Below are 22,549 nucleotides of genomic sequence, written 5' to 3'. Positions count from 1 at the left end.
AAAATTTACCTTGTAATTTTTGTACTTTGTTGGAGATATATCATTGCTTTCATTCACTTATTACAAAGCGTTGACTCAGTGATGCAGTTTCAAGCTTATGGCTTAATTTGGCCGTGCAACTACAATAAGGATACCCTGTTGATCTATTCTCAGATAAGGCAGTGGAGAAACTCACTGTTCTGGTAGACTCCAGTTCGAGCTGTAGTTCCTTAACTTTGCTCTCCCCCTCGGCTTGAATCGCAGCTTTCTGCAGCTCGGCCTCCTCCAGAGCGAGAGATGCCTGCTGCTCCCTTTCCTGTGCAGACTGCAATAGTTCCTCACGACACTGCTCCTGCGATAAATACACAGTATAGTTTAACAGATGCCTCTATTCAAATGCATACATTTGCACAGACAATAATATTTACAGGTTACCACCCAAATGAACGTCTGAGCATACCACCGCTTGTTTGACCTGGGCACTCAGTTCCTCTTCTTTGACAGCCATAGCCTCTGAGTGTAACCGCACTATTTCTGCTATCTTGTCTTCGGAAGACTTCTGAAACGCAGACATCATGGCAAAATATGAACATCTGTTGAATTTAAGGGTTTGTGGTGTGGTTCACTGGAGTGGTGGTGGTGTAGTGGTCCAAGCACATAACTGGTAATCTGGCAATCAGAAGGATGCTGGTTCAAACCCCACAGCCACCACCATTGTGTCCTTGAGTAAGGCACTTAACTCCAGGTTGCTCCAGGGGTATTGTCTCTGTAATAAGGGCTCTGTAAGTCGCTTTGGATAAAAGCATCTGCCGAATGCATAAATGTAAATAAATGTAAACAATCAACCAGTAATTCTGTTATCATGTGGGGAAAAAACAACAAGATAAGACCCTTGTGGAAGCTCGAGACTATGCCTGAAGTTTACAAACAAATCTTAATGTTGAAAGTAGTTCCTAATGCGGAAATTTAGGAGCAACTCTTAAAAATTAAGGCCGTGGTAAGGGTCCTCATTTTAGGACTCGTAATATTTTTATCTAAGAATAATTACTGAAGCTGAATCTCCTAAACTCACGACAGCTTAGAAGTCATCCTGAGGTCTTCTAAATAAGAGTGACTCACAAACGATCCTAAGCGTGACTGCTGCGTAAATCCACATATAAAACTATATAATATAATAATGACATTGACGTATCGCATGAATCACTACTGTGTCGATGTATTTTAATTATGTAATATTATAATTTTATGAATATTATAATGTTGACACTGACCTCATCACCTGAATCGCGAGAGGCGTTTTCATTATTGCTTCATTATAGTTAAAGACACAGTTGCCTCAAACACAAACTGAAACAACAAAATAACACTCTGTGCTCCTGGCAGAGTGTAATTTAAAAAATATACAAAGTAAAATTATGCAGAAGTGTAGAATACAGTCCCTTTAGGCCTAATTATAATAACAGAACCTAGTTAAATAGTTCCAGTTCAAAACCAACATTTGGTGTTGGCATAAGCAAAATGTCACTCATTGATGAATTACTGGCAAGGTAAGCACCTGGCTTGCACAGACTGAGACATATGCGTCTTTGTTAAAGTAAGGATTATGGGGTCTGATGTAAGAAACAGAACTGACTGACTTGTCCAAACTGTAGCTCTTCCTCAGATACATGAATGCTGGACTATAAATGTGGCATCAACCTGGTCAAATTGATTTACTACAGCCATTTATTTAAATGATTGAATCATACTTCAATGCAGAGAGGAAGAACTCAAAAGGTGTGCTGATCTATAAAAATCTCAACCTTCAAGGGAACTGCAGTCACAGACGTTCAATCTCTTATCCAGAGTATTCTTGGGATGAATGTGACACTGTGCATGGATTGATGGCTTTTCCAGGCAGAACATTTTTAAACTAAACAGGCTGAGTAAAAAATACAGAGCGAAGGCATAGGGAACACATCAAAATGCAAAAGTTAACAAGATGCTTAAGTGTGTAACAGGATGTTGCTCTCAAACATTTCTGATGGTGAGAAGTCACATCTGTGAATACAGCTGACCAATGTCAGACATTACAGGAAAAGATTGCATGTTTTTATCAGTAACAACCTGGCAAAGTTCTCGGCCCTTGAAAACATCAGAATAAATCACAATTTACCCTGAGGTCCACTTATAATGTTATATTTTCGAGGCAAAAACAGTCATAAATTAGATATTGTGACCATTTTTGACCCTCTCTCTGACCCTAATGCTGCGTTCACACTGACAGACACTTTGTCGCTGCATGTCTCCAGTGACTGGCTGTTAGGTCACTAGTGGTGTGTATGGAGAGTCTAAACAACACTGTTTCTTTACAATTTATATTATTATTAAAATATTAGGATCACGTGAGCTCTAACATCTTCTCTCGTATTGGCTGCCGCTCCCGAAAGCCGCTCTTCATTTGCATAAAGTTAAACATTTCTCAATGTTGTCGCGTCGCTGGACACGCCCACACCCGTTCGCCAAAGGTCGCCGTCGCTCGTGTTGCCGGATGTCACCAGCTCTCATTGAAAATGAATGAGATGAGGTTGTTTTGTTGCTGGCAGTGTGAACTCAGCTTAAGAGTTAAACTCTGTTTGTTGTCCGGTCAAATATAGTGACTAATAATAGTTCATAATTACTGCTTTGTCCATCTTTAACAGTCTCTAAATTGTAACAGCTTCACAAAACAATCAGAGATGAAAAGTGTTGCTCAATCTGTATGATCAGAACTTTAGTTGCTCATTTTTTAACGTTGAGATGCTTCAGAAGGATCTGCAGAGTTGTAGGTGCTACACAAAGTCGGGAACAGCATAAGGCTTTTCTACTGTAGCATAGTTTTAAAAAGTGGTCTTTTTGGACTGGGGAGGATGTTTTGAGGCCTGAAAGTTAAGTTTTACAGCAAGCTTTTTTTTTTATCTCAAAAGAGCCCTTTATCTCATACCCCCTTAAGAATTGCTAAAGAGATGGACAAAAACGAATACAAGATTTCCTGCCGACAATTTTCAAAAAATTATATTTGCATTGAAGACCTATAGCCACATTTGTATTTTAACTTCTGTTGTTTTTGGCAACAAAGGGGATAAGTGTCACAAGTGTAAGCTAAATCATGCCATTCACACCTTCATAATGGTGACCACTTCCTGTTTGACCCTGGTAAGCTCCTGCTGTAGATTTTTCCTGTCTTCCTCACTGGCCTTCTCCACCTGCTTTAACTGCTCCTCCATGTTCACCTGCAGCTGGCGCCGTGCCTCCTCCGCCCGCTGGGCCACACCCAGTGCTCGCTCCAGCTCTTCAAATGCTGGGAGAAAAGTCCCATACAGCTCAAAGTTAGGAAAACCAGACAAAGTGGACAGAAATCAAGAGAGACAAGAGCAATGTGACAGTCTCTCTCACCTGCTTTCTCAGACTTCTCCTTCAGATCCTGTAGCTCGTCTTTCTGTGTGAGGGTCTGCAGGACTCTGGAACGAAGCTGAGCGATCTCCTCTTCCTTCATCTCCAGAGTTTCATGCATCTGACGCTTTGTTTCAGCAATCACCATGCCCTTCATAATCATATCATACATATCAGTGATCATTCAAGGAATATGTCACCAAAAACCTTAAACTGTCAAAACAGAAATTTAAGTTATTATTTGCTGAAAATCTTTCCTCCTGCTGGAGTTCTCGAATCTCATTTGCACTTATGTTTAATTCAAATCTGGCATGTCAAGACGAATCGCGGCAGGTTTGACGTGACATTATTCCTTCTTTTGTTTTCTGCCGCAGACAGAAAAACAGACGACTTTGAAACAATGAGCGTGTTTACATGCACTTTTTACACTGATTATGCTTAAAGCTGTGAAGGTATTTTTAAAGATTTCCTGTTTTAGTTGCATGCCCAAAGTTAAAGGCTTACAACTCAAAACAAAAACAGAACAACAACAAAGCAATCAGAATTACAAAAATTATTTATCCAAGTGTCCAAAAGCCTCTCCAAACAAATAAATCATAATAATTGTACACAAGAACTAAATGCATATGCAAATACAACAATGACTAAAGGTTTGCTCTCTCTCCAAAGCATGCAGGCATGAGTAACGAGATCTCATTCAGTTCCATTCTGTGTCATTTGAGTCATCATTGAGTCAGTGTCATGTACTTGGCGCCATCTCCTGGTGTCCATATGTAATTACAGTGAACAATCCTCTTTGCCCATATTTGGATGACTTTCACCACTTGTTGTAATGATCTGAATCCTGGTTTAACGTTCATGACACTGGACAACGTACTACATCATTTCCGATTAATTCACCTGATCCAGGAAAGCGAATGTGTTTTTAGATTGATGGCACCTTATGTGCTGTGTGCACATTGTGCTTAATATGATTACCTATTGATCCATTTATCCAATTACTTTGTGTGTGGGCTTGTTTTGTGGTAATGCTGTTATATTTTATGTTCTGCTTATTTTTCGTGAACTTAGAAGCAAAAACACGGCTTATAAGCAACACCTGTTCACATGTAGCATGCATGCCAAAGACATTTACTTGGCTTTTGCATGCTATATGTTTGAATGCAAGTAAAACAAATAGGCTGGATGTATTCTAATCTTTGAGAGCTTTCCACGACATATGACACATGGTTATTTGATCAGTGTTTTGTAAAGTACAGATTCTTAGCTTTAAAACGATACCTATTTTGTGTTGGTCAAGAGTGTAGTTATTAGTATTTTGATAATTGTTTTCTCAGTGGGCCCATAACTGTGTGTAACTGTGTATGAGTTAATAAGCCAACAGCATGTGTGATCATGTAAAAGCAATAAACAAATTACTTTCAGCTAATTTTTGGGAGTTGGCAGCATATCCCTGTGCATGCAAACAGGCTCCATGTCAAACATTTAATGTGGATGGCGATTTCGGAAAAGTCTCTTCTCTTGGGCCAAGTGGGGAAAAGAACACTTGTGATTACACTTGAGACTAAATTCAAAAATATTCCCAACAGAATCCACAAACATATCTTCTTCTTAGCGTTTGCATTGCGTGCCCAGCCACAGAACAGCATCCTGTTCAGCCAGGTGTTGAGCCTCGTGTCCGCCGTTGAAATGAGTTAGTGGACACTGGTTGACAATGTGCTGCATGGTTTCTGGTTCCCCACAGCTGCAGTTCGGGTTAGTGGCTTGACCCCACCAAACAAGGTTGACTGCACATCGACCTTGTCCCGTCCGGAATCGGTTCAGCATTGACCAGTGTCATCAAGGAAGATCGAAGCCAGGAGGACAGACAGATGGCTCAGCTACGAGGGCGTGGTTCACAACATCCGTTGCTGCCAGCTCATCACTCCATGGCAAGTTAGCGGTCATATCCTCTGGCGGCGGGTTCAACCAGACAGGTTTTCTCGATGGCAGGCGGGCTGCTGGATACAGTGAGATGTCCGTGTTGAGTGGCAATTTATCATTCGCTTGGACTTTAGTCAGGAGCTTGGCAGTGGCCTCCTGTCATTGGAGATGTGGTGGTGGTATGTTGCTAGGATGTAGGGTTCCAGCGTTTGTGCGCATAGACGTGTTTAACTGAACGTCAACTAGCTTGGTGTGGGATGATCTGGACCAGACCGATGCACATTACTCATGCACATGCTGTTGAGAAAACCAGAGCAAGTGCAGTGGTCTTGAGTGTCTGGGCCCAGACACAAACATATTGTTTTCAGTTACTTATTCTCAAAAATATTCTCCCACTGATAATGTTGACATATTCGAGTGCAAACGTGTTCATAAACAAAAGGCAATCAGCACTGTCCTGCAGAGTAAAGGTCAAAGACCAAACATTACATGACTGAGTTGATCAGAACTCAGCAGCACAAAGAGAGCTCTCCATATTTTACACAAAACCTCACAAGATGACACCTGAAAGACTGGATTTTCAATATTGTGGCTGGTACGAAATATTTGTAGTCTTTAAATTTTCTTTATATTTCTGTTGCACAAAATCATGATTTTTCAAACAGGTTTCCAGAGCCCATCTGCAATTTTTTGGGCAATCAGATAGTCCTGTCCCAAACTCGCCTGCACTGGTTGAGCCAATGTTGCTGTCAGGCTGGTCAGGATGCTCCAACAAACTGAGCAATATTTCAATAGTGCTCCAGAGCCAGTGTACAATTTTCAGGGAAAACAACCTAAGAATTTCTTATAATCTCTTGATATAAAGCTTGGATATGAGAAAGCAACTTTGAAAGATTATTCCAAATTTCCCCCTTTAATTTTGGAACCCGCTTGATCGTCCTCTTAAAATAATAAGCAAAACAATCAAGTCTTCATTTAAGCCTCAGACATGATAAAGTGGCCCAAAGGAAAAAAAAAACTTTCCAAACTGTTTTTTAAAAGTCTTTTCAGGACAATTCATCTTCGACTTTCACTAAGAGGGCCAGTGGAATTTGTATTCTTCCATTCACGCTGGCTTGCAAACATAGTTCAAATGGCAGAAACACAGCATAGTTGAACCCTTCTGAGGAGTAACATGAAGAGCATCCTGTTAGCATCTCCCTCACCTTGTCCTGCTCCAGCTGCTCGATGAGGTTCTTGGCGTCGCCCAGTTGTGTGATCAGTTTAGTCTTCTCTGAGGTGTGAAGTTCCTGGTAAACACACAGATGACGATGAGTGGGAGATGATGAGTTTTAATACATAATTCTGAGAATCAACACTTTTTGACCATCTATCATAATGACCACAAAAGGCAATTTGCCTAGACAACCTGGATACACAACTCAGCATGTTGGAAACGTACTGACCTTAAGAAAAAGAGATTTATGATGAGTATCAAGGGTACGTTTACTTTTCAAAAGTCTTTCATATACTGCACATCCAGCTAGCCTGGCTAAATTGCACATTTTATCAGTAGCTTTGAGTGATCGGATCATTAATTAATCATTATGTTGTGTTCCAGTCATTCTGACACAGACAAAGTTTTTATCTTGTTTTTACTTAAACCAACTGGAATAAAATTCCTTGACTTTGTTCACATATGGTATCTGAAAACACAAAACAAATTGGACCATTTTCTTGACTTTTCTTTGGTTTTATTTGACTTTGCTACACTTGTTGTGTTCCTGTTCAAAAATGAGCGGTCACTGTAAAAGAATGGATTAGACTACAATATACAGAAATATTAAGTGTTCAGGAGCATCACAATCCTTTAGATGAGCACATACGCGGCTACTCAAACATTTGGGATCACTTGACTGAAATGTTTCTTATGATCTTCAAAACCTTGTGATCTGAAGATGTATTCTTAAAGGTTTAAAATGAGTTTTTGAAATGGATGAGTTGGTCCAAATAATAATGAAAAGTAGCCAATAAGTGCCCAACATAGATGGGAACTCCTTCAATACTGTTTAAAACGCATCCCAGGGTGAAACCTCAAGAAGTTGGTTGAGAAAACATCAAGAGTATATGTCTGCAAATTCTAGGTAAAGGGGGACGTCTTGCTAAGATGCTAAAATATAACACAGTTTTATTTATTTTGGATTTTTATAGTCACACTAATTCCCAAAGTTCCATTTATGTTATTACATAGTTTAGATGACTTTAATGTTATTCTATTATTATAATAAATATTATTATACTAAACTTTTGACCGGTAGTGTATGTGTGTTTGCGCACGCACACGCGCACCTGCACACACACAGTGTTGAGTGCCCTTATGTGCATCGTTTTCCATGTACACTCTTTGAGAGATATTTCAAGATCTACTTATCATATGATGTTGTGTTTGGGCTTGTTTGAATCGGGATAGTCTGCTGTATGTTACGATATGTCATTGTCTATGTTACATATATGTTTCAGGAAGTAATAAGGAAAAACGTGACAAAAAGACACTCCTGTTAATTATATTCATGTGTGTCAGTGGGACTTTCATCCACTAAAACTCAAATGCAACTTTCATCGAATGCAACATCCACTTGCATTCTACAAATTGAGACCTTTCCAATGGTATATAACACATGACTATCTCATCTTTTTTATGCTTTGACCATCTCCGAATATAATTGTTGTGATAACAAATTTGCAAATGATGAGAACAAAACAGATCTTATTTGTCAGCTAATTAAAAAGCATTATTTAACAATTATTCTAATCAGCTGTATGCAATGTAAAATCCAGATTCAACGATTTAAAATGACACCGAAGTGGTTATTAGATTTTTTTGTTTCCACAGGAGTGCCCATGAACTAACATATATGTATACATATATATATATATATATATATATATATATATATATATATATATATATATTTGAAATATGTTCAAAAAAGGAGTACAAAACCTGTCATAATTACTAAATAAGAAGTTGATAAATAGATCTAATGCAATAACTTGAGATAATATATGCGAAGTGAGAAATGTATAAATTCTCTTATTGGGCCGGTCATTTTTGACCAGGAACACAAAATGTGTCAGCACAATATGAACACAGAACAAGGATTACAAACAAAGATTGTGCCTTAGTTGGATGTCCACATAATGTAAAGTGTAACAAGAAACAACATACATGCCAGGTTATAAAAGTCCTAATCCTGGCTCTAAGATCTGATAGCGGTGTTTGAAGCCATACTGAAATACTCAGTAAACACGTCCCACAATGTAATGTATTAATGCACAATAAAGTTGATTCACAACCATAAACAGTCTAACGTCAGACTAATGAACTATTTCACTTGCCAAAATTATTATTCTAAATATAGCTGTTTACTCAACACTGCTTTCTTTAAAAAAAATGCTTTTGCCTCTGTTTCATAATAGCATGCTTTTACCATGTTTAAGTAAGAGCTAATGTACATTCAGCCCATCACATGTACATTTCAAGCACAAGCAATTAAATTAAAACATCAACCTGTGCAACACAGAAATGATCTCATTATAAAGCATACACAATCCAGGCCCATCCACATGACAGCAGCCTGTGGAGTCTTCAGACCAGACCGAGAGAACCAACAATCCAACCTCAATTACAGCTCAGGACAGCCGCCAATGGTTGTGGCAGACCTCGCCTTTAGGATACAACAGCGGTCACTCCACTTCCTGTTTCTCTGTACTGGTGAGTTCGACACACACAACTCAAAATAAATAAATTATAGACTGAAGCAGTATGACGTAAGTGTGGAATTGTGGATAAAAGAAAAGAAAATGTAATTATTTCACGTATTACCGTTTCTGCTCATACTTGAGGTTAGGCATTTGAACAAACCCCCTTTTCCTAAGTATTAAACTTTGGCGAGTTTTGCACAGGCTTTATAGAAGTAGTTTTCTTTGATGCAAAGCTGTTTACCATAAGTCTTTTGGTTTAACCAAACCAAAAGACTGCAGAACAGTAATTCACGGTGAGTTGAGGATCAGCTGGTGTGTCTTAGTGCAAGTGTGACAGTAGGTACAGATGAGATTTAATATGGGTCTGTTTAAAGCAGGGAGGGGTGGGCTGTTAACCTCTGCTCTCTCTGTCCCCGCTGAGAGCTTTTCCCACATATAACACAAATTCATCACATCTACAGGAAACACAGTCACAGCCCTCCACCCCGCAACCCTCTTCAACACACACCCAATATACCAGCACATCTCTATTCTCATCACCACACAATGCCAACAAATACTCTCTCAAACACAGGAGAATGTTTACATTGAATAGAATAAAATATGACAGCACATGGCAAAACAAAACAATGAAATAGAATAAAACAGAAAAAAAGAACAGAACAATCGAATACAAAAATGATATAATAGAACAGAACAACAAAAGAAGAGAACAACAGAATAGGGCAAAATTAAAATAGAATAGAATAATAGAAAAAAAAACACAGAACAAAAAAGAACAGCATGAAAATAGAATAGGACAGTAAAGGACAAAACAATAGAATAAAACAGAGAATAAAAGAAAACTACTGGACAGAACAACCCCCCACGACTAGGACAGGGCAAAACAAAAAAATAGAATAGAAAAGAAAAAGTTGGAAAAAACTAGAGAATAGAAAACAACAGAACAGAACAAAATAAAATTAAAATAAAATAGGACAAAAGTAAATAGTATTGAATAGAACAGAAAATACAGAAAAACAAAAGAACATCAGAAAAATATAATAGAACAGGACAAAAATAAAAAAAACAATAGAATACAACAGAAAAGAAAGTAATAGGAAAGAACAAAACAATAGAATAGAAAATTACAGAATAGAAAAAAACAAGTAAAATAGAATAGAACAACAGAAAATAACAGAAAACAAAAGAACAGAACAGAAATATAAATAGAATTAAATAGCGCAAAACAAAAATAGAATAGAACAGACAACAAACAACAGAGCAGAAAACAGAACAGAAAATAATAAAAGAACAGAAAAATAAAACAGGACGAAACAAAAAAAAAAACACTAGAATAGAACAGAAAATAAAATAATAGAAAATAACAAAACAATAAAATAGAAAATTACAGAACAGAAAATAAATGAGAAAAATAGAAAAGAACAACAAAAGAAAAGAAAAATCAAATAGGACAAAAATTCAATAGTATTGAATAGAATAGAAAATACAGAAAAACAAAAAGAACAAAGAAATATAATAGAACAGGACAAAAATAAAAAAAACATTAGAATAAAACAGAAAAGAAAGTAGTAGGAAAGAACAAAACAATAGAAATTACAGAATAGAAAAAAACAAGTAAAATAGAATAGAACAACAGAAAACAAAAGAACAGAACAGAAAATAATAAAAAAAAGAAATATAAATAGAATTACATGGCGCAAAACAAAAATAGAACAGAACAGAAAACAAACAACAGAGCAGAAAACAGAACAGAAAATAATAAACAAAGAACAGAAAAGAACAGAAAAATAGAACAGGACAAAACAAAACAAAAATATATAGATTAGAACAGAAAATAAAATAACAGAAAATAACAAAAATAGAAAATTACAGAACAGAAAACAAATGAGAAAAATAGAAAAGAACAGAAAAACAAAAGAACTGAACAGAAATATTGAATAGAATTAAACGGGACAAAACAAAAAATAGAATAGAAAAGAACATAAAATAAAAGAATAAAAAAATAGAACAAAATAAAACAAAAGAATAGAAAATGACTGAATGACAAAAGAATGAAAGACATGAACAGAATGAAACAAGAAGCATAGAGTAAAAAAACAAAAACAAACAGAACCCCTGATTCGTCACATGACTAGGCCTGATAACATGTATCTGATGTTTTCTGTGTGTATGTACCTTTATTTTCTCAAGCTCTTGCAGTCTCTCCTGCAGCTGCTGCTGCAAAACATCGTTCTCGCTGGCCAGCTGTGCCGAGCGCTCTTTACTGGAGCGAACCACCTCCTTACATCTCTGCAGGAGACTCTCTTGCCTCTTGATTCGCTTCTGTAGAACCTCAACGTCCACCACGCTGCCTGATTCAGCACCACCCTCTGCTGGACACACACAAAAACAAATGGATTATGTATAGCACTGCTTCAGTAAACACTACGGTTTTGTTCATGTATGTGATTTTCACATATTTATAAGGTGCATATTTTAATTTTATTTTCACTTACAGGTCAAATGTTTTTTTTCTTTCTTTCCAAATACAGTTTAATGGCCAGTAAGATTTTTGGACAACATTTTTTTAATAAATATTGATGCATGCAAAATAAAATGTGTGAGCCTGTACATGCCTGTGTTAACTGTAGAGCTGTTGTCTTTTGAGGGACTCTGAAAGTCAGAGGTTGCGTCGACTGCATCTGTGGACTGAGAGGTCTCGAGCTCTGAAGATACCACACTTTCAGACGCCTGGAGTCCTTTCTTCAAGAGAGACACCTGACAACAAACCGCTTCAGTATTACCTCTGATAACATACAGTAGGCAATACACAACACATACAAACACATACTTGTTTCTGAAGCACAGTGATCATCTGGTCTTTCTCCTCAAGAGCAGCATCAAATTCCTCTTGCAGGTGTTTCTTGGTCTGCTGGTCCATTTGTATCTCCTACAAAATTGACATAAGGTGGTCCGACATGTACATAAACAAACAATTCTTATATTGCAAAATTCATCACATTTTGCACATTAATCTAATGGACAAAAATGTTTGGTTTCATCCATTTTTCATCCATTCATCCAAGCACTTTTTATTTTTGCACTGCATTTTGATGCATCTGGGATTGAAGAAACAAGACAACAAAAATGCAGCTTTTTATGTTGCATCACAATAATTTTTTTTGCTGCACCATATAATTTGTTTGCAGAGCTACAACAGCCACTGAAGAACATTCACATCTTCATTCTTTTCAGGGCCCAGAGACCAGCCCCAGTGGCGAGGATGAACCAGGTTATGGGGCTGCTAGCCACAGATCTTATAGTACTTTGGAGCCTGCTTCCCCACGAGGACGACTGCTGACTTGGGTCTTGCTCCTCCTGCAGATGATCTGATTGAATGGCATCATTTCTTCTTTCCGGAGTGATGTCCAAGTTTGGATTTTCCATGTGAAGTGAGGCCACTTTCTGGAGCACCTGAGAACACAGTGGATTTAAGGTCTTTTGACATCGAGGAGTGGTCTCTTAAAGAGTGCACTCTGCCATCTCCTGACATACTGGAAGGAGGCGCTTACATTGAGGAATCATATCCTCACCCCGGATGGCCTGATGCTGAATGATCCACACTAAGGAGTTGTCAACACTCTTCATAATCACCATGGATTTGCATGACATCTTGGCAACCACACTGGTCTGATGATACTTGCTATTCAATACATCTCCACTCATCTTCAGGCCAAGTGGCACAGGAGACAGCAGCATCCGTTGGATTTCAAAATTCAGGATGTCCAGTAGGGTGGCAGAGATGACATGACAGAGACTGCCACCCTCAGGGGGACACCCAGTGCATCCCACCTGGTAAGCTGATTAGTGCAGCAGACACTAACACAGCTACTAATCTGTATACTTTCATCACCATAAATTTCCCAGGAAGGAATGCAGGCTGGTTGAGGTACAAGTCAGGCATCCGTGGACTCTCGAACACCACACTGTTCAGTAAGGTGGCTGAGATCACAAGGAGAAATCTCGGACTCTGAGGCAGGACATCAAAGCATTTAGTCGAGGACTCTGTTGACCCTGTCAAGCTGGTTAGTGGGGCAGACACTAAAGCAGCTTTTCACCCGGGGAATAGTAGTGGCCATACCATTTCCAGGAGGCAGAGCAGGCTGGTTGGGCTGCATATCAGGCATCCGGGGAATTTCATACTTCACCCTGTCCAGTAGGGTGGCAGAGAGGATAAGGTGGAAACTCACATCCTGAGCCAGGAGACCCAACACATCACCTTGTCAACTTGGCTGGAGCCTGGCAAGCTGGTTGGTGGAGCAGACACTAACACAGCTGCTTAACATGGGAATCTTAGTGGCCATAAAATTCCCAGCAGGTTGGTTGGAGCGGAAGACTTCACCGTGTCCAGTAGGGTGACAGAAAGGACTAGGTGGAGACTTGCACCCTGAGGCAGGAGACCCACCGCATTCAATCGAGGACTTGGTTGAAGCCTGGCAAGCTGGTTAGTGAGGTAGACACTAACACCGCTGTTCACATGGGAAACAGTAGTGAGCATAACATTTCCAGGAGGCAGAGCAGACTGGATGAGTAGCATAACATCCAGGGAATTTCAAACTTCACCGTGTCCAGTAGTGTGGCAGAGAGGACTAGGTGGAAACTCACACCTTGCGGCAGGAGACCCAACACATCACATCGTCTACTTGGCTGGAGCCTGGCAAGCTGGTTGGAGGTAACCTTTGGAATGGCAGCCACAAAATTCCCAGGAACCAGAGCAGATGGCTTGGGCTGCAGAACAGGCAGTGTCCTTTCAGAGCTGGCAGTTAATTCAGGGGTAAAGTCATGAACTACTACTTCAATGTACTCCTGCAGCGTCTTTTCAACGACAATGTCTGACGATGTGTCAGAGCTGTCCTGGTGCTCACACTGATTAGTTTTTGTTGCACTTGGGGACAGAATGACACTCAATCGGCTGTTGCCAACAACATGGCAGTTAATTGCTGACAAAGCATTCAAAGCAGCTTCAGGAGTGAGTAAGGCCATAAATCCGAACCCCTTGCTGTGCCCTGCATCATCACGGAGGCACTGATGATGGTTCCAAATCGTGAGAAAAGCCTGCGGAGATGCTCGCTACCCAAGCTGTATGGGATGTTTGTGACATAAAGACTCAGACCTGTGTGACATATTCTCTGGTATTCTTCTCAGGATGTTGAAACCTGGGCTTTCGCTTCACCTGGCTCTCTGCCCTAGGCTCCTTGATGTTGCAGAATCCACCTCTCAGCAAAGTGGCATTGCGCTGAGCCCACATTATTTGCAGTGGTCTGCCCAGGAGATCCTATCAAGACAGCGTGTTCAAGGCCTTCTCTGTATCGTCGAAGTATGCAAAGGTGACATATATTGATACCCAAGAGTGCGGTAAGTCACTCCGTCTCTGCAAACTTGCAGAAAGCTGATGGGACCAAATGGATTAAATGTTGCGAACAGCAGCTTTTTGTCCACCTCAGCTTGAAGGTCACCCACAAGCTGTGCTCCTTTCAAGTCTCCTTTCCTAAAGACAGGTTTGTAAGATGAAGCCATTTTGGTGGTCCGTACAAACAGAATGCTAATATTGATGATTCTATATTGGATGCAGAGATTCAAATTGATAATTATTGTTTGTTCAGACGAGATCAAAATCGGAAAGGAGGTGGTGTGTGTGCATATATAAGGTCAGATTTGGTGTGTAATGAGAGAAGAGATTTTATAAACTCTACAGTAGAGGCGATTTGGCTTGAAGTCTTGTTGCCAAAGCGTAAACCGATTTTGGTTGGTATTTGCTATCGTCCTCCGGATCAAAGTGATTTTTATGAGAGTCTGGATGAGGTTTTAAATATGTCAAATTATGTTTTAGGTCAAGAATTGCTTATTTTGGGCGATTTAAATACAGATATGTTGAAGAAAGATTCATCAGTGTTTAAGCAGTTCAGTTCATTTTGTAAATCATATGCACTGAAACAAACTATTAGTGACCCAACCAGAATTACTTCTAAAAGCAGTACAATTATTGATGTTATATTGGTTTCAGACATTTCTAGGATATATAAAAGTGGTGTTTTGGAGCTTGGTTTGAGTGATCATAATATGATATATGTATTTAGGAAATTAAAGAGAGAGGCTATAAGTCATCATAATACATCAAAAATTAGATCGCTTAAAAGTTATAGTCCACAAATTTTTGTTGAAGAACTTAGCAAGGCTAATTGGAAAGAAGTGATGCAGTTTGATGATGTGGATATAGTTTGGGATGGGTTTAAAAAGAGATTTGTGCAAGTTCTGAATAAATTTGCACCTTGCAAAGAAATAAGAATCAAACAAAGAACAGAACCCTGGATGACAGATAGTATTTTAAAAGATATCAAGGAACGCAATAATAGTTTAAAATCTTTCAAAAAAGATGGAAATAATGATAATTATAACAAATTTAAACGTAAAAGAAATGAGATAAGATGCAAGATTAAAGAGGCTAAAAATGTTTTTTTGACGAATGAAATTAGTGAAGCTAAACAAGACTCTAAAAAACTATGGAGAATCTTGAGTGGTTTAGGCTATCGGCAAAAGGTTAAAAGTAAAGATTCAAGAATCAGTCTCAAAATTAATGGTCAATTGATGACAGATCAGAAAAAGGTAGCAAACTGTTTTAATGAGTTTTTTACTACGGTGGGCAAAAATTTAGTAAAAGAGCTTCCAGCACAATCAGACTTATATGATGATAATTTGGTTAAAGAATATTATGATAATTGTGGTGTTGCCTTAGGAGGTTTTTCATTTAATAAAGTAAAAGAGATGACAGTTTATAAGAAACTAAGTGAATTGAAGAGCAATAAAGCCACAGGGTTGGATAATATTCCGGCTAAGTTTATTAAAGACGCTGCTAATTTTATAACTCCTATGGTTACTCATATTTTAAATCTCTATTTGCCAGAATAAGGTACCGGCTGAATTTAAACAAGCTAAAATTTTTCCCCTTTTTAAAAAAGGGAGTAGGCTAGAGTGTAATAATTATAGGCCTGTGTCAATCCTGTCTTCAGTTATCTAAAATTTTAGAAAAAATATTATTTGACCAAATTGAAGAATATATTTCCAAATGTAATATTTTATATGAATTTCAGTCTGGTTTTAGAAGGATGCATTCCACAGATACAACTATTCTATATTTGACTGGATTATATAAAGAAAGGAATAGATAAAGGTAAATTAAGTGGGATGGTATTGCTCGATTTACTGAAAAGCCTTCGACACAGTTGACCATAGTATTCTGTTGTTAAAATTACATGCTATGGGTTTCGACTCCAATTCATGTAAATGGATCAAATCCTATCTTACTGAATAGGTGTCAAATGGTCGATATAAATGGAGTGTGCTCAGACTCTTTGCCGATCTCTTGTGGAGTACCAAAAGGTAGTGTATTAGGGCCCTTACTTTTTTTAATTTATATAAATGATTTAAAGATGGCCTGTTCTAGCCACTTATCTTTATATGCGGATGATGCCATAATAATAGTTACTGATGAAAATAAAGAAACAATAGAAAACAAGTTAAGAAGAGAAATTGTAGAAGTGTCCAATTGGTGTTTTCAAAATAAGCTATTTTTGCACTTAGGGAAAACTGAGGTTATTTTATTCGGTTCTGCTGCAAAATTGAAGAAATGTCCAAATTCAGAAATAAGGGTGGGAGATGAGTATTTTACTTTTAAACAAGAAGTGAAATTTTTGGGATGTATTCTTGATAACAAAATGACTGGGGATAGCATGGCAGCTGTAGCTTTATCGAAAATAAATAAGCGAATAAAATTTTTAGCAAGACAGGCTGCTTATTTAGATAAACAAACAATGATTATGTTAGCTGGTGCATTAGTGCAACCATATTTCGACTATGCAGTAACCTTTTGGTATAGTGGCTCTAAAAAACATGTTAAAAATAAATTACAGACTGCTCAGAACAGGTTGTGTAGAATCCTTCTGGGGTTACATCCTCGTATGCAACTAAATAATAACCATTTTTGGGTAATTGGGTATTGTAAAAGTGGATAAAAGAGTAATTTTTATTAAAATTATGATGGTGTACAAAATAATTCAGAGAACTGTTCCTAAATACTTGTATGACTACTATGTTTTTGTGAGAGAAGTTCATTGTATTTCTACAAGGGCAAGGATAAATAATATATATTTGTACCGGTTTAAAAGTGTAGCTGGGAAGAATTTGTTTTTGTACTCGAGTGCAGTTGCTTGGAATGAATTGCCAGATCATTTAAAACAAATACAAGAGGCATGGCCCTTTAGAAGAAAAGTAAAAAAATGGCTTTCCAATTAGGATCACATAAGAATTTGTAAGGTGTGAGTTGCTTGTTTTTGATTTTATTCCCACTGGAACTGTTCGTTCATTTTATGCATGTAGAGGACCACAATGGAAATAAGCCTGAGGCTTTTTTGTGTATTTTATCCTCAACAAATTGTATTTAAATGTATATGAATTGCCTCGGGCACGATTGTATATGTTTATGATCATTGTTGAATATAAAAAAATAAAATAAAAAAAAAATTATATATATATATATTTTTATTTATTTATGCATTTGGCAAATGCTTTTTATCCAAAGCGACTTACAGTGCCCTTACTACAGGGACAATCCCCCCGGAGCAACCTGGAGTTAAGTGCCTTGCTCAAGGACACAATGGTGGTGGCTGTGGGGAACAAACCAGCAACCTTCTGCTTAGCAGTTCAGTGCTTTAGCCCACTACGCCACCATCACTCCAATAAAAATAGCTTTATCCTTCTTAATAGCTGTATCCATCACAGTAAACAGGCAGCAATCAGATCAAACGAAGCAAACTGAAAGATTCTGCTTTTTCTACAGACTGCCAACATTGTATTTTTGTTGCTTAGTAACTTAGGATGTCTTAAGACACTAATGATGTCACAAAGAGTTCTGTTCTCAATTGTTCAATAACAGCTATTTATCTTTTAAAAGAAACAACTTGAAGTTCAGATAAATTATGTGGATATTGGTTTTGATGAGGTGTAAATGAACATTGAGCAAGTTATTGTGCATCATCACCCAAACACAATTACAGTGATTTACATGACACTAAAATAAGGCCAAAATACATAAATATTATTGTCACAATTAATGCCATAAATAAAAAAATAAAAACTAATATTACTATATTAAATTTGAGTTTTTTTTAAAACAAACAATGCAAAGCTATGGTTTTTGAAAACAAAGAAGTTTAGTTTTATGATGAAGAGTCAGAAAACAGTGAGAAAACACAAAGGATTAAAGACGCACCTCTCTAAGTTCTCCTATTCTTCTCAGGGCTTTATCTTGACTCTGACTGAGGATGGCCTGAAAGAAACACACAAATAAATGAGAAACAGACAGAGATGTCAGACAGTCTATTATTAATTTCATACCACACAACAGAAATACAGCAGCTAATTTAAGGGAAACCATTAGGGAAACTTCCCTCAAGCTGCATGGATATTTTGCTCCATAGACTGAATATGAAGTTACCTGAGTTTTCTCTTTATCTCGCTGTACTGTTCGGTACGCTGTGACCAACTGAAGGAGAGAGGAAAGAGATTATTATCTAGGATTATGATTGAGAAAACTTTTATATTCAGTGAAACACGCTGCTTTCTGCTCTACTTTGCATTTTAAAGGAATAGTTTAATTTTCTCCCTCTTATGTCATCCCAGATGTGTATGACTTTCTTTCTTCTGCTGAACACAAATGAAGATTTTTTCCGAATGGCTCTAATCCATTCAATGCAGGTGAAGCTTAGAGGCAAGAAGAAAAAAAAAGCACATAAAAGGCAGCATAAAAGAAATCCATTAGACACCAATGGTTTAATATATGTCACTCTGTACATGCAACTTCTTGTTCAGTCACTTGTCATACCCTAGACTGGACTACTGTAGCAGGCCTCCCTGCAGGGCTGGACTGGCCATCAGGAGAACCGAACGTGCCGAATGGGCTGCGATAAGCTAAAACGAAGCGCGATATGCAGAAAAGGACAGCGAATCCCCACCCCCGCCAACCTCAACATGTTTAGGGCCAGTTGCCATGTAAAATCCCGGGCCGATTTCTCTGCCCAGTCCAGCCCTGCCTCCCTGCATGTGCAATTAGACCTCTGCAAATGATCCAGAATGCAGCAGCACATCTGGTCTTTAATGAACCAAAGAGAGCACATGTTACACCACTCTTTGTCTCTCTCCAGTGGCTGCTGGTTGATGCACGTATCAAGTTCAAGGCTCTGATGCTGGCATACTGGGTCACTGGGCCTGCTCCAGCATACCTAAAATCATTTCTGCAGAGCTACACACCCACTAGAAGAGTCTGCGGTCAGCTAACGAGGGGCACCTTGTTGTACCAACACAAAGAGGCACCAAAACACTTTCCCGGACTTTTGGTTTCACTGTACCACGTTGGTGGAATGACCTTCACAACTCAATCCACTCTCTGTCTTCAAAAAAGGCTAAAAACACATCTTTTCCATGAGCACTTAACCATTCACTCATATACACACACACACACACACACACACACACACACACACACACACACACACACACACACACACACACACAAACACACACACACAAACACACACACACAGTACTGTGCAAAAGTTTTAGGCATTTAAAAGCTAAATCAATATTTGGTGTGACCGCCTTTGCCTTTAAAACAGCCCCAATTCTCCTAGATACCCCATGACACAGTTTTTCTTGGTTGTTGGCAGATCAGCTATTTCAAGCTTCTTGGAGAATTCACCACAGTTCTTCTTTCTATTTTGACTGTCTCAATTGCTTCTTTCTCTTTATGTAATCTCAGACTGACTCGATGTTCAGTGGGGGCTTTGTGGGGGATGTGACAGCTGTTGCAGGGCTCCCTGTTCTTCTATTCTAATCTTTTCTATTTGCAAAAGTAATGTTTGGGAGTCTAATATTTATATTTCCTATTGACACACTAAAGCTGAACGTATAAATAACCATCTTTAGACAAATGCTTTTGTGAAACATCTTATGTGCCTTTATTTATTCCTGTTGCACTCATATCTGTCTCGGATACTACTATACCGATGCAAGTGAAACTTTGTAATGCAGCACTTCTCATACCACGGTCTCCTTAAGATGAATTGCTTACGATGTATTATTCCTCTTTTTGCAAGTCGCTTTGGATAAATGAATAAATGCACATGTAATGTAACTGTTGAAGTGATTGTATAATTGCATTTGACGCATCAGTCTCCAACATGGATCATTAAAATCTTATTAAACTGGCCCAGAAGAGACCTGTCTTAAAGAAAGGTCATTGCACATTCCCTGGTGCTGAATGGAAATGTCAATATCAACACACCTAAAATAATTAGCATTCAATTTGGTGAGCAAAAAAGATAAACAACTGTTTGCTGAAGATTACAGGCATGCATCCATACAAATATCCATTATTTCTGGTTATTTGTTGAAATGTACCTTCAGGTAAATATTTGTCTATTTACCTGAAAGTACATTTCTAAACAGAGAAGTTTAAATTCTAGTTCCATTTGTCTAGCTGATAAATTGTGTTTTGTGCCTCTTGTTGTACGTATTGTATTTTAATACCCACCAAAATATATATATATATATATTTGGTGGATATACAATACATACAAGACAAAACAATTTATCAGCTAGACTATATATATATATATATATTTGTATTACTGTATATTTTTAAATGTATAGTTTGTGATAAAACCTTTTTAATGCAACAAACCCATGCACTTGTGGTTGCAGCCACACTCATCCGCTCACCTCAGAGTATTTCCCTCTGTAATTGCCGAGGCTTCTTTCCAACCTGTGCAGGCGGTTTAAGAGCTGTTCCTTCGATAGACCCTCAACACTGCCTGGCGAGTCCTCAGCCTCACTCTCGACGTCTGAAGGGGGATCGTACATCGATGTGGATGGCACTTCATTCTCCCCCATGAGAGTAAGGGATTCTCTCGAGGAGCTTCTGACGAGACTGTCCCGCGAGCCGGAGCGGAACAGCCCTTCACCGCGACCCGAACCCCGAAGCAAAGACTCCACTGAGGAAACCTTCTGCTGCAGCTTCTGTGCAAGAGACTGGGACTCCTCTTTCTGCAGGAGAATGAGTTTACAAGCATTTAAATAGATATTAAATAATAATCAGAAAAAGAGATGTGTGTCCTTCTCATCCTTGTCACTGCATGTTGATTTCAGACAAACTGAAGTGGAACTTGTACACGTATATATGCACTTTTAAAAATATCCGATCGGACGGTTATTTCTTTTTAAATCAACACATAACCGGCAAAGTTTAAAACTCTTGTTTTAGTGCAGCGGTTGATTGACAGGTGAGGGGTGGTGTTCTCTGCACTGTCCGGGATGCATTCAGAACATCTCAGTGTTTACACTTCAAATGCGATGTGGTCACAAGCGTTTTCCATATCTGGTTTTTGTAACGTGATCACAGCATTTTTTTAGACTCTGTTAACCCCCGTATTTAGCGCTGACCACTTGCGATTGGATCACCTGAAACACATCGTGATCCATGTAACACATGAAAGTACAGGATACATAGTAACTACATATTTAGCAAGCTAACGTAAACTAGCTAGTCTGATTGGGAATGTCAATCAAACAGGCTAGTCGATACATTTGACCTAAAAATAATGGAAAACTATGTATCCTCCAAAGACTTACTGGGGCACGTTGGTGGATCCCAGACAGCAGCGACGGTGTACTTACATAATAGAAAGAAAATGGTTTCGAATTGAAGAATGCTGCATGTTGTCTGCCTGTCATTTCTGGTGTGCAACCCCGTTAAGGTGTATTCACACCAAGATTTTAAAACAAAACTCACACAAGTATATTGCACTACGATAAGCCAACTTTTCTTTGATGCATTGGCTGATTTTTTTTTCTCATGTCAAAAGAAACTAACTGACCGATAAGACTTGATTAAATTTTAAATTCAGCTGAGTGACTCCAGTCAGGTCTCCTAAGCAACCAAATTGGCCCGGTTGCTAGGGAGGGTAGGGGCAAATGGGGTAATCTCCCCGTGGTCGCTATAATGTAGTTTTCGCTCTCGGTGGGGCGCGTGGCGAGTTGTGCGTGGATGCCGCAAAGAGTAGCATGAAGCCTCCACACGCTACGTCTCCGTGGTAATGCGCTCAACAACCCACGTTATAAGATGCGCAGATTGACGGTCTCAGATGCGGAGGCAACTGCGATTTATCCTCCGGCACCTGGATTGAGGAGAGTCACTATGCCACCATGAGGACTTGGAGCGCATTGGGAATTGGCCATTCCAAATTGGGGAGAAAAAAAGTGGGATAAAACAATCAATCAATAAATACATTTTTCAAATTTTATTTCAACAAAGCAATGTTTTGATGCCTTTGGAATAATTGGAACAATAATATCATATACAGGGCTCCCACCCTTTCAGTTTAATGTATTTCTATGACTT

General features: G+C 38.5%; 1 protein-coding gene across 6 annotated transcripts in view; it reads right to left on the bottom strand.

The window, feature by feature from the left end:
- Positions 1 to 22,549, bottom strand: part of LOC127660427 (golgin subfamily A member 4-like) — a 61,428-nt gene that overhangs the window by 26,607 nt on the left and 12,272 nt on the right. For 4 of the 6 annotated variants that reach the window (XM_052150638.1, XM_052150641.1, XM_052150640.1 and 1 more), the window contains 11 exons: positions 20,872 to 21,191; positions 18,590 to 18,637; positions 18,365 to 18,421; positions 11,891 to 11,989; positions 11,676 to 11,817; positions 11,236 to 11,432; positions 6,519 to 6,602; positions 3,394 to 3,541; positions 3,120 to 3,298; positions 440 to 538; positions 176 to 331 (listed from right to left, as the gene is read on the bottom strand). In XM_052150638.1, coding sequence (XP_052006598.1) covers positions 176 to 331; positions 440 to 538; positions 3,120 to 3,298; positions 3,394 to 3,541; positions 6,519 to 6,602; positions 11,236 to 11,432; positions 11,676 to 11,817; positions 11,891 to 11,989; positions 18,365 to 18,421; positions 18,590 to 18,637; positions 20,872 to 21,191 — 1,529 coding nt within the window. The remainder of the gene's footprint in view (positions 1 to 175; positions 332 to 439; positions 539 to 3,119; positions 3,299 to 3,393; positions 3,542 to 6,518; positions 6,603 to 11,235; positions 11,433 to 11,675; positions 11,818 to 11,890; positions 11,990 to 18,364; positions 18,422 to 18,589; positions 18,638 to 20,871; positions 21,192 to 22,549) is intronic. The other 2 variants (XM_052150639.1, XM_052150643.1) reach the window with 1 other exon arrangement.

Source organism: Xyrauchen texanus, chromosome 20 (assembly GCF_025860055.1).
Source record: "Xyrauchen texanus isolate HMW12.3.18 chromosome 20, RBS_HiC_50CHRs, whole genome shotgun sequence".
Taxonomy (NCBI): domain Eukaryota; kingdom Metazoa; phylum Chordata; class Actinopteri; order Cypriniformes; family Catostomidae; genus Xyrauchen; species Xyrauchen texanus.
This window is presented reverse-complemented; position numbering and strand designations above follow the sequence as displayed.